This window comes from Phacochoerus africanus, chromosome 3, assembly GCF_016906955.1.
Source record: "Phacochoerus africanus isolate WHEZ1 chromosome 3, ROS_Pafr_v1, whole genome shotgun sequence".
Taxonomy (NCBI): Eukaryota; Metazoa; Chordata; class Mammalia; order Artiodactyla; family Suidae; genus Phacochoerus; species Phacochoerus africanus.
Window position 1 is genome coordinate 132,741,738 of NC_062546.1, and position 12,955 is coordinate 132,754,692.

Here is a 12,955-nt window from a genome sequence, read left to right on the forward strand (position 1 = left end):
GGGGATAACAGAAATAAGATGCTATTAATTAGATGTTTAGAAATGAAAATATCTTTCAGGGAACAGGAAACAGTCTTTAGTGGACATCCTCTTCTATGGTTACGTAAGATTCCATTTGTAAGGGGCCGTGACTGTCTTTGGAGAAATAAAAGAGGCTGTTACATAGGTAGGCTTTTATAGCTTAAAATGAATAGAGGTTTTTAGTCTTCACACCATGATCCTTGGAATGTACAGCGCTTCTGGGTCCTTGGTTTAAATTAGCGCTTTCTTACTTGGCGAGTTAATGTGACTGCAGCAAAGTAGCATATTTATATTCTATTCATTGACAACATTAGCATATAATGCAAATTCCCTTTGGAACACAGTTGTGCACATTTCTTCACAGACTCAGTGAGGGTGGCACTGGGAAGAGGAAGGGGAACTTTGGGAAGATGAGGGTGAATAACCAGACCGAAAAACTACAGGTGTGAGTGAAGACAAACCACCACTGCCCCCCTGGAATTAGCATTTACACACATTTGGGACGAGATTAGATGGGAATTCCTCTTCTGAAAACTAGTGACAACCAAATTTTCTCTTATGATGGGTCCCCAGAGGTGCTTCTAGAAAGTCTGAGCACTCCTCAAAAGGATCCAGCCATGTCTGTAAATAATTCATATTCTGTTTCTCATGTGCCAATAAAGTCAAATTCTACTGAGAAAAGGTTCCAATTTATTTTGTTACATAGGCGTTCTGCTGACATTAATGCTGACCAAATAAGTAGTGTCCCAGGACTTGAAACACAGAAACCCTGTCGCTGTGTTGATAATGAGGCTTCACAGGTTTGTCTTGTACTAAACCTCTCACAACACAATTTATATCACTCCTCCATATGACTGAGGAAATATTTAGCAGCTAAAAACAACAAGAACAACTTCCACTTACGGTTGACACAGCTTCACCAGGTCCTGGTCTGTGGTGTTGGGAGGCAGCCCTCGAATGTAGAGGTTCGTTTTGCTGAGCTGATCCCATCCTGAGTTGCTACTGCTGCTACTGTTGTTGTTACTGCTGGTGGTGCTGGGGCTGGGGGGGGCCATCGGGGGCGCTGGGACCAGGGACTGCTGGAACACAAAGACGGGCAGCGTCAGAACGCAGGCCAGAAGGTATTCAGCACCCTTCAGAGGCCGTGTGACTTCCAAAAGAAGATGAAGTTACCAAGATATACATCTAGATTATCTTAAACTACTTGAATCTATACATTTTAATTTGTACCTTAAAGAGAGACCTGTTCAGCCTGCCAAAATGCCCTCTCCTTCAACATGAAATTAATAACAGTGGAATATTCTCTCTGTGTACCTTAAAACTGAATGAATTGTCCTAAGATCTGATTCACAAGCTTTCAGAAACACATTTGAGACTCACAACTAATCTGCATAAAGTTATGTGATAATAACATTTTAATACACCATAATTTAGAAATCAATGGACTTCTAAAAAGGTTTTCAAATTCTGAAGAACATGTGATTGAAAGTTGCTGATAATTTTATTGAGATGAGTCTTAGGAATTAAAAAAAAAAATATCCCTCTTCATGTATAAGAAAGAGTTCAGTCAAGATGCGCAAATAAGGAAGAACTTGACCATTTCTAAGACAGGCCCGAGGCTTCCTTCAGACATCTGGGTAAGCATCCCGGGTCCGCAGCCTTTCGCTCTGGCTGACCTTGTGAAATTTAACACCTGTCAGAATGGGGAACCTCCCCAGGCCTGGCAGCAACCAACCCAACTGTTGTAAAGCTTGCAAACCAGAGCTCAGTGTGGTTTCAGTCAGTAGCCACCTAGGATGAATGTCTGAAAATGTACTCACACCAGATAATTGTTAACCAATCGAAAGAAACCACAGTTTTTTGTCCCTATGACCACATAGGTGACTTTGAAGAAGTTAAATGGTTCAGTCTGAGATGGAAGCAAACACACCCCAAAGTGTCCTCATGGCAAATACTCTGCAGTCTCACATCAGGACAGGAGCATTTTTACCTCACATCTTCCAAATAATAAATAGACTAACCAGGCATCACTGATGCGGAATAACAGTTTGAGGATGTAAAATTAGTCACCAGCTATTCAACAAAAGTTTCAGATCTTACAGCCTGATTTTTTTACTACCACAAACAAGAAAACCAGGCATATCTAAGACACAATTAAATGCCACTTTAGAGAGTTCAAAAAAGTAGACAGACCCCTGGCGATAAATATAAGCTTGCTCACCTGTTGGTGATCTCAACTGTCTAGAAGAGATTATCTGAGTCTGCACCCAGCTTCTGCCACGACATCCCTAACTCCACAGTATCCTACACACTGGGATCCCCATTAATCCGGACACAGAACCATCTCTTCATGTCCTATACTATGCAGATTTTTCTTCTCACTGACCTGGGTCCTTGTTAAAACCAGAGTCCAAGCACCGTTTTACCTCAAGAGATTCTTTTTCAGAAGCACAGCTGCAAGAAGGGTTAACAATAGTCAATGTACAAATGAAGGCTGAACTTGAACCAGGAACATCAGTACCGCTTAATCCAAATAAAACCTGCCTGAGATGATATCCTACCAAATCAATTTGATTTATGCCCTTAATAAGCAGTTGAACTCATATCCTTTCCTCTCATCCCTGGCTTTTCTCTAAGGGATATAAACTGCCTTCCAGATATAAACTAAGTCCTGTCCCTTGCTCTGCCATTGATGGCCCCTCAGACTCCCGGCCATGCCACACAGAGGTCTGTGTTCCTTCTCCAAAGTCACTCAATATAACTGCGAGCTGCTACCTGCAATTAGCCAGGCATCATCTATTCTCACCTCAGTTAGGAGCAGAGATGCTGGGAAGTAACACTTGTCCCTAGCCATTGATTTACACAAAGAACTTAGAGTTGTAGACAAAACTAGGTTAGACTCAAGTTGTTCTTAAATCACCTCTGATTAACAACCAAGAACCTGTCCCTGCACAAATTACATTTTTTTTCACAGTTGGACCTCGTGCGTTCAGTGCCAAAGTCAGGGGAGGAGATGTGGTCACTTGGGATAAGGCCTGCAGGGTCTTAAAGGGGCTAAGGGCCAGGTCTACCCCCACCCTCAGGGGGTGACACCACACAGAGCATGTCAATTACCAGGCACTGGGAAGACCACACCCCTTGGCTCCAACCTCTGCTTTTCCCAGGGTGGAAAGTGGAGTACCAGGCACAGATGTGCATCGTGACAAGAAACACCTGGAGGTGTTATTTATTTGGAGAGTATTTGGACATGAGGGGTATGATTTTATTTAGGTATTTATTTTTGGCAGAAGGACAATCATGATTTACATCTCAGAATTTAGGAGTTCCCATTGTGATGCAGCAGAAACAAATCCGACTAATATCCATGAGGATGCTCGGTTGATCCCTGGCCTTGCTCGGTGAGTAAAGGATCCAGCATTGCTGTGAGCTGTAGTGTAGGTCAACGATGTGGCTGGGATCCCGTTTTGCTGTGGCTGGGGCGTAGGTCAGTAACTACAGTTCCAATTCGACCCCTGGCCTGGGAACGCCATATGCCACAGGTACGGCCCTAAAAAGTAAAAATAAAAAATTAAAAAAATACATCTCAGAATTTACAAAGCTGATTTCATACACCTTTGCCAGCCTGTGTTTGTATGACAGGACCATGTGCCCACTCTGGGAGGCAGGTGGGGAGCCTACATAGCCCCTTCCTCTCCACTTCAGCGCTAGTCTGCTCTCTGGGGGAAAGAAGTCTCCAAGGACTCGGATCCCAGATGGGAGAAAGGGGTTCCAAACGTACTCCAAAAAGGAAGGCTGGTCTCTGGTGAATGCTATATAGAATAAGTTTAAATTCAAATGTATCCTAATAGCAACTTTCAGACATAGCTGAAGACTAAAGAGAAGAAGCATTGGGTTAGTCCAGGTTGTCAATTTTCTCTTTTCTGGTAGAGACAATTTAGATCAAAGATTAAGTTCTTAGAAATCATTGAAATTGAGAACTTAAATCCTGATAGACTGGACACATATTCAAAGAAGAAAATTCAAACACAATTTAGGGTCTCCTCCTAAATATTAAAAATAGGTTAATGCCAATTATAAGGTACAGTAATAATTACTGTCATGTACTGCATGTTTAATATATGCTGGACACTGTGCCATGTGCTTTATAGGCATTATCTTGCTTAATCCAATATGGCAGACGCATTACCATTCTCCCATTCTGCACATCAGGAGACTGAGTCTCAGGAGATGTCAAGTAATGTGCCATGGTCCCACTTTTAGGAGGTGGCAGGGCTGGACTCTGAACCCAGGTCTGCTGGACAACAAAGCTAGAAAGAGCCTTCAGTCTGTGCTCGAAATGATGCCTGAGAACACTATCTCCCAAATATGCTATTTGTAATACTTCATTTTTCTGTGCCCATCCTTCCTGCAACTTAAATGATTCAATTCAAGTTTCTCTGAAATATAACACTTAATACCATTGGTGGTGGCTATGCTTTAAGAAGAAAAAAGTCAAAGGAGCCTTTATGTTAATTTAATGAGCAGTCAGCTTGTGTTTTTTTTTTTTTTTAACAAAACCTTTAAAAAGGTCGGTTTTTTAAATTCTCCCTTATAAATCTTTTCATTAACAAAAAAGCTGTGCAAATAATTTTTGAAAGCTGCAGAATGTTACAACTGAACATCAGTCACCACTCTAGGAAGGCTTGACCTAACTAGTGAAGAATTAAACCCTCAGTCCCAGATTGAAACATAAACACTGACAAGTCTAACTCTGATCAGTTCAAGGCAATTACACTCTGTAACTCTGTGGCTCAACAGCACAACAGCAAACTTTATTTTAAAAAAAGAGAAGACAAGAGAAAAGGTTACAAGTAGACAACATTTTACCAAACTCCATTTTCATGACTGGTTGTCCTTTCAATGTTTTGCCTCTAAACCCCCTAAGCTGCCCCAGAATTTGGAAACATCTCCACCTTCCAGCCCTTGGATGAAGCATGAGACATTTTTCATAAATTCAACCTATTTGTTTAAGGAACTGGGTGGCTGAATGACCATAGCTAAGTGCTGACCCATCCCACAAGAGCCCAGGGGTCTATTTCAGCCTTCTCTAGCCTAATCTCACTGCCTCAGGTCAGGTAAACAAGTTGTCTATCCAACAGCAGGGAAAACAAGCTAATTCAGTCTTCAAGATAACATTTAACTGGGCTTAATTTGCATGCCTAAACTGATAGAAAAATACTACTGGCAGTGAATAGATGGGTGGCTATATTAGCAGATACTTCCTGCAGGAGAGAGTGTGGACTGGACACCAGCAGGAACAGTGCTTTTCAGCACCCAGGAAGGGTTTCCTGCGTGGACAGCACTCAAAGAAGACTTCCTGTGTGGATGGCTCTGATGCCTCCATCCCACCAGGAAGGTCCACTCACCTCCCACACTAAAAGAAAAGCACACAACAACTACATGTATGATAAATATACTTCCCTTCCTATCACATCACCCCTCACCCCAGTGCACACTAAGAAGTCTCTTCTGTATAAAGGCAAGACTAAAAAGTCTTTTACAAAAAAGGGCAAACAAAATTAACGGCATGTGAACTAAAAATATATTAGTAATCACGTACACTGTTGTAGATTTCTATTCAGCAGAGACAATAAAAAACAAAGACCTGTCACTGTAAGTTCTATTGTCTTGTTTCCTTCCTATTTCTAATAGGCTAAAGAATAGTGCTCTGACCAATCTTATAGTGAAGCCGTCACTCCTGCACTTAGTAACTTTCCTAAGAAATATATTTTGAGGGGAAAGGAAACCTAGTATATGCCTTTTAATTACCCCCAAGTCTTCTTTAAGCCTGTCATCCTTATAGCTCAAGGTTATAATTCATAGTTCCTGTCCCCATCCTGCGCCCTCTTCCCCCCACAAGGACAGGGACAGACAGACACAACCACCAAAGAGCAGGGAGGTTTAACACATCAGCTATTTCCTTTATCCAGAAGCAAAATAATCACTACAGTTGTCCAAGAGCAGACAGAAGTCATGGACATTATCAAGGAAATAATATAATATCAAGCATGGCGTGAACTCAAGTACATAATGGCCCTGTGTACTACCCTAATTCCATATACTGGTTCCTCTCTGAAAAGTTTCAAGATGTAAAAGAAATTTAATAATTTAAGGGAATTATGGGATTGTGGGGGGGGGCATCTAAATGGGCCCACTTCACTGCTGTCAGGACATTTCTGTTTGTTTCCTTTTCAACATCTGAGTGGCTCAAAGGGAGCTAAGAATAATGGCTGAGAAAGATAAAGCTCCTGGCACAGGGAGCTGGGAAAGTACAGCTGAGAAGTGGGAGGTGATTAGTGAGAGATGAGAAGTCATCCAGGAAGCAGATGTTGTTCCGGGTAGGCCAGGAGGCGACAGGACAGCACCTACGTGAACCAAGAACAATAGTGCCCCTTCACACATGCAGGTTCTTACTCAGCCATCATGTGGGAAGGAGGACAAATGGGCAAATATCAGTTAAATCCCACGAAAGGCCAAGATATCAAAGCTTAAAATCACAGAGCTTGTTAGTTAATGAACTGATTTCATACCATCACTGTCTCTTGTTTGAATACAAACTTGGTAGCTTCTAAAACTATGATATTGAGCAGCAGATTATCTAATATGTTTTGCTGGATTATGTCTGTCAAAGCAGAGAGGTCCATGTTGTCAGCTTAGCTATTCAAATAAAATTTAAAAATGAAAATTCTTAAGATTTCATAATTCATATTCTCTAAGATATCTATTCAAGCCGACCCTTGTGTGTAAAGTTGAGATCTCTACATAGAAATCGCTTTACCTGAGTCCATTAATAAAGCATCATTTTCTTAGGCTTCAGATAAAAAACAAACAAACAAATTTAGGACTTACACAGAAATTTTAAAATGTACCATTCTGGTGAATGATGTGGATAATGGAGGAAACTAATGCATGGGGGGGGGGGGCAGGAGGATATGGGAAATTTCTGTATTTCCTATTCCCAGGCCAGGGATCGAACCCAAGCCACAGCAGTGACCTGAGCTGCTGCAGTGATGTCAGATTCTTAACCCACTGCACCACAGGGGAACTCTTTCCTCTCAGTTTTGTTGTAAACCTAAAACTTCTCTTAAAAGAAAAAAAAATCTGTAAAAAACAAAAAGAACATGAAGGTAATGGACTGAAAGCATTAAATATAAGTTATTCACCAGAAAACTGGAAGGCAAGAATGTGAGGGGCTTAAGACAATAAATGGGTTCAAAACTTCCTCACCAGAAAGCACATTTATTAGGAAGGAAAAGCTTTTAGCAGTGGGCTCCTGGCCTTAGCTGTGCTTAATTGCATCACATATCATGGTGTGGTAGGGCATGGTTTCTAAAAATAATAAGAGTTCAACGAAGGGAAGGAAGATCAGGGATGAAAGAGCCTGGGACAGAACTTCACAGAGGGGGCAGATGGCTGAGTGAGCTGAATATTAATGGCAAACCATTAAAAACAGAGGAAGGGCAGTCCTGAAAGGGGTGGGTGTGGGGAAGAGAAGAGCCAGCAAAGATACAGGGGGGGAAGGATCATTCTGCATGAAAACCTGGGAAAAGACCAATCTTGGTTGGCTCAAAGGGTATGCTAGGACAAGCTGATATTTGGGGAGGGGAAGGGTCAGGGGGATAACACTAGAAATGTAGTAGGGTCACCCAGAAATTGATACAGAATATGGATATGATGTGACACATGATGGTCTGAGTCATAGTGAGAAAGAAAAAAATCAAGTGACAAATGAAGAAAACAGTGTGTGGGGGACATAAATCTTAGGAACTTCTTCCCCCTTCTCTCCATAAAAAGGCATATAGAAAAGAAAAATGACTGAATGGAAAAACCTGAATATCTGGATTCCAATCTCGCCATGGCCAGTAACGGGAGCAGCATCTCTGGGCAGCACAATTCCTTACCTGGGAAGTGAGTGAGTTAGATTGGGTGATTTCTAAACACCCTTCCATTTCCAAAGTCTAAGGCTGGGGAATGCTTCTTGCTGTCTCCAGCTAAGGCCGATCAAGACAGAATGCAGCCAGGTCCCTAGATACTACCATCTACCAACCAACAGCCAGAGAAATGGAACAGGAGGTTGGAAGGGCAGACCCAAGAAGGAAGACTTCCCTGACGCCACTACGCACACAGCTGGCGGACAGGAAGGGCGTGCACTGTGCTCCTGGCTGCCTATACCACTCAGGCCAAGCACAGATTCCCTGTTTAATCACAGATGCTTATGAGGAAGTACTATGAGTTCAGAAGCTATCCTAAAATTACAACTAGAGCTTATCGGAAGGAAATTAAACAAAACAAAACAAAACTTTTAAAGACAGTATTCAAGGTTCCAGAGTGGTCTTCAGATGAAAATTTTATAACTGAAATCACCTTAATAACTTTGACCTATTGAGACTTTCTGTTGGTTAATAGCCTGGCATCCTTTTGTTTCAAGGTGTGGGGTGATCAGTATAGAAAGATGCATTTCACATTCTATAATTTCATACATATACACCATGCAATAGCTCCAAAACCACCTTTAAAGAAAGTTCATAACAACTAGTTATTGCAACATGGTCAACCAAAAATTCCCGTCCAACTTCAGGTATGAGAGTAATTACTCTCCTGGATTCTGAATGCAGGTGGAGTGTTTTTCTCCCCCTTCTGGGTCTCAAATGAGTAATTTCCAAATTCACACCCCATGTTGTTCCTCAACACAGAGCACACAGAGCCCTGTGAAGGGAAAAGAACAAACTCTTTTTACTCAAAATAGATTGAAAAAAAGAAACTTCCTAAGAGAAATGCAGTGTTATCTTTACCATGACAGCTCAGAACACCTCCGCAAAGCCCTGAATTTCCTGTCTCACCCCAGTGGAGCTAGGACGCCAGTGTGGACAACTTCCTTCCAGCTGTTTCTAAAAGGCCATGTACAGTACAGTTGGTATCTTCTAGCATTTCTTGTAACTAAAGAATTATCGCTGAGATTGCAAAGTCCTCAGGATGGAAATTACCTATTTAAAAATACACTTTCTTCACACTAAACAATACTTCCTGAAAGTTTGTAAAGTGATTAACTAAACATAAAAGTTAGAAAAATTATATGAGCCAGCTTACCCCAAAAAACCCCAAATGAATTTATTCAAGTTAATTTTTTTTTTTTCCAAGATGCAAAGGGACATGTGAATCAGCCTGCAGTATTATGGGTTTTGCAAATTAGCCCCTGGAGAAAAATGCATTATCTGTCCTTTCAGGAAACTGAATGAGTACTTGAAATCTTCCCATATAATAATAATGCAAAAAATTAGATCTTATCTGACAGGGTTGTGATTTGTTTCCAGCCAAAGTAAAACATCGGCAACAGGAAAAATTTCGGAGTTAATACAACTCAAAAAATTTTATGATTACATTTACTTCTTTTCATGATCACTTCTCGGCCTTTTGGCTAAGATCCAGTTATTTCTTTTCATGGTAAAATGCGGCAGTTTTCGTCTGATGCAATACGGATAATTACTGTAGGACAGCTCTTCATTATGCATCTCTGTGTATGTATCTCTCCATAACTGTCTGTGAGGAAACAGAATGGAGTAAGCAGAGGGCTGTCTCTGAGACAGAGGGTCTTTGGCTGCAAAGCACAGCAGCTTCCTTTTTTCTTTTCTGCCTGGGAGTCACATAGAATTTAACTTTTTGCCTGAGACTGAAACCCTGTATATACATTATAGGCACAGACATATAAAGCGGAAACGAAAATTTTGTGAAGCAGTTATTTTCCCTTATCGTATGCAATGTATTCTGAGAGTATCTTTTCTCATCTATTTCCTTAAATAAGAAATGCTGGAACCAACTACTCAAATTGATCTCAGAACCCACTAATACTGCCACTTGCGGGTAACAAAAACAGTGGCACTTCTCAAACGCTGATGTGCAGAGGAATATCAGCACTGTTAAAATGCAGACTTTGACTCAGCCGTTTGGGGAGAGCCAGATGCTGCAGTACTACCAAGCCTCTGGGTGATGCCGGGGCAAAAGGCAGGATGTTCAAGTACTCTTGGTGCATGAGGATGAATTGTGGAAAGGTCCCTTTTCAGCTTTAAGAAGGCTCAAGCTACATCTATCTACAAAATGAGATGAAAACCTGTGTTCATCTGATTTGCAGAGCTCAGAGAGAAACCAGAGATCATGCAGTCAAATCATTCTTCACTGAAAGTCTAACAGAATCTCGAGAGATGGGAGAGGAGTAGGAGTCGGGGCAGTATTTTTATTTTTATCCAAGAAGGTTTGACGTTTAAAATGTTGCTCAACACTGATCTAATCCAATCCCGTAACTTTTTAGGAAACCTGAGGCCCAGAGAAGTCAACGCATATATATGTCCAACACCGTACAGTTAATTCAAGGCAGAACTAGTCTCCCAGGTCATCACTGCTATCAAAAGGCAAGGATTTCATCAAGGATGACGATACATGCCACATTTTCTCAATGAGTCTAAAGAAAGGGAAACTGATAAGCTACTCCTGATAGAGCATCATAGAAAAAGTACCTATTGGACACTGGCTCTTTTACACCTCACATTTTAACGGCTTACTTTGATGTCCATGGGTATGCTAGACGTCCAGTTTCTTGCTTACCAAACAAAAAACAAACATAGGAAACTCATACCATCTATTAAATTTATAATTCAAAATTCCTAAAAAAAAATTTCTTGTGGGTGCAACCATTTTTTACTTTTGTATTTATATAAAAAATTTTGCGAATAATACAACCATTATTTGTACCATCTACAAGAAGATACACCAACCAAACAGACTAATTATAGCAGTTTGTCACCTTTCTGTCTAGGAAGCACATTCAGGGTTAACTAGCAATTTAATCAGCTTAGGTTAGAAACCTTTGAAAAATGCCTAGAAATGTCGGTCGGCTGTCTAGTCTCCGTATGTATGTCATAAATTCACTCGCTTCAGCCAAGCAACTTCAGCCCTCAGTTTCCTTACTGGGGAAAGAAAAGAGAGATTTGTAATATTTTTTTCCCCATGTGGTTCAGTGTTTGGTTTTATCCTAAAGCTTCACAATGACTATACTCATATTAATTCTCTAAGATGAGCTGGTTTTTCCTCACAAGCCCGAAAAGTTATGAGAACCCAGCTCTTAGCAACTTGCCAATATACTTAAATAACAGTTTCTCTTTTGACCCAAGTAAGCATTTCTCCATTTTTGCAGGGACATGTTTTCTTATACATCAGGTTTCTCCTGTATATTGAGCCAGAATACCTCCTGCTACCAGCAGTCTGGAGACCTGCCCCTCTCCTGGAGCCAACCCTGCATCACCGCTGTTCCATCACTTCAGGACTGATGGGTGCCTAGGAAGCCTGGGTGCCTTGGAAGGTAACCAATCGAATGGCTGGCAAGGCTCAAGTCCTCGCCTCATCTTTAAAAGATAAACTAAAGCACGACTTCATTTTGTGGTAAGCGGAATCTGGAAAACGGTTTCAGTGTTTATTTATGTAAACCAGATTCGACCTCCTTTTCCTTAGTCTGAAAATTATTTCATAATAACTCTATGTTTTTTTTTGTCTTTTTGTCTTTTGTGTCTTTTTGTCTGTTGTTGTTGTTGTTGTTGTTGCTATTTCTTGGGCCGCTCCTGCGGCATATGGAGATTCCCAGGCTAGGGGTCCAATCGGAGCTGTAGCCACCGGCCTACGCCAGAGCCACAGCAACATGGGATCCGAGCCGCGTCTGCAACCTACACCACAGCTCAGGGCAACGCCGGATTGTTAACCCACTGAGCAAGGGCAGGGACCGAACCCGCAACCTCATGGTTCCTAGTCGGATTCGTTAACCACTGCGCCACGACGGGAACTCCTCAAAATAACTCTATGTTTAAAGCAAGGCATTGTTGCTCAAGAAAAAAACAAGTGAAGCTATTAATCTTCTCGAGACTCTTTTATTTTCTGTTGCTGAAGTTAATCACAAAGCATCAGTTTCATCTGAAACTGACTGAAAAATGAAGATTTCAGAGGAAGATTCTCTTCCAAGAAACCTTGGCCAACATGAGGCCAGTTCTAGCTCTTTGTAGAATGGAGACCTGAAACCTCTGTGAATTTGGGGGGGTTGGGTGTAGGGGCCACACACCCCAGAGCAGCACAGCTCTCAGTCACTCATGAGTTTTCCCATCCCCGTTCCTCCCATTATATTCAGTTTCGCTATAATATAAAATATCTTTTACTGCACATAATCAAACCTGTAATCTTCTATTCTCAATCATGAACCCAAATTAACTTAATTTATTAGTGACAGGTATTCAAAAGTTTCATAAATCTCTTCTCTTCTCAATGCACAAGAAAACAATAGCATCTCTTCCCATCCATCAATAAAGAAAGACATTTGTGAAGACAATCAAACCTAAATGGAAACTGGCTTTGGGACACTCCATGCCTGATGATGGGTGATGAGGGACCAGCTCCCTGCCCCTACCCCACCTAATCCAAAGTAGCCAATGAGCATTGCTAGCACAGGAAACAGAAAAGAGGCCAGAGCCCAAATGCTGCTGTCAGCTCCTGCCCTGACAGAGCAAAGAGGAACAAGGGTCCAGGTGTGGCCTGCAGCCACCCAGGGTCTCCCTAGGCTCTCTGAACTGTGTGAAATGGAAGCAGCAGCATGAACATTTCAGAGAACTTGTGCATTATCAAATCATTTTGTTGAAACAGAAAAAAATGCAGGAGGAGAAAACTAACAGTTTAAAATTTTCTATTTCTGAATACAGATAACATCACAAATTCTAAAATTCAAGTCACAGCATATAGAGTTCCCAGGCCAGGGATCAGATCTGAGCCACAGTTTTCGACCTATGCCACAGCTGCAGCAATGCCAGATCCTTACCCACTGTGCCAGGCCAGGGATCGAATCTGCATTCCAGGGCTCCAGGGATGC

The 12,955-nt window shown here is 41.5% G+C and overlaps 1 protein-coding gene across 10 annotated transcripts in view; it reads right to left on the bottom strand.

Moving 5' to 3' along the window:
• RBMS1 (RNA binding motif single stranded interacting protein 1) overlaps nt 1–12,955 on the bottom strand; it is a 217,372-nt gene that overhangs the window by 92,440 nt on the left and 111,977 nt on the right. For 7 of the 10 annotated variants that reach the window (XM_047772723.1, XM_047772727.1, XM_047772725.1 and 4 more), the window contains exon 2: nt 925–1,100. In XM_047772723.1, the coding sequence (XP_047628679.1) occupies nt 925–1,100 (176 nt within the window). The remainder of the gene's footprint in view (nt 1–924; nt 1,101–12,955) is intronic. The other 3 variants (XM_047772720.1, XM_047772724.1, XM_047772728.1) reach the window with 1 other exon arrangement.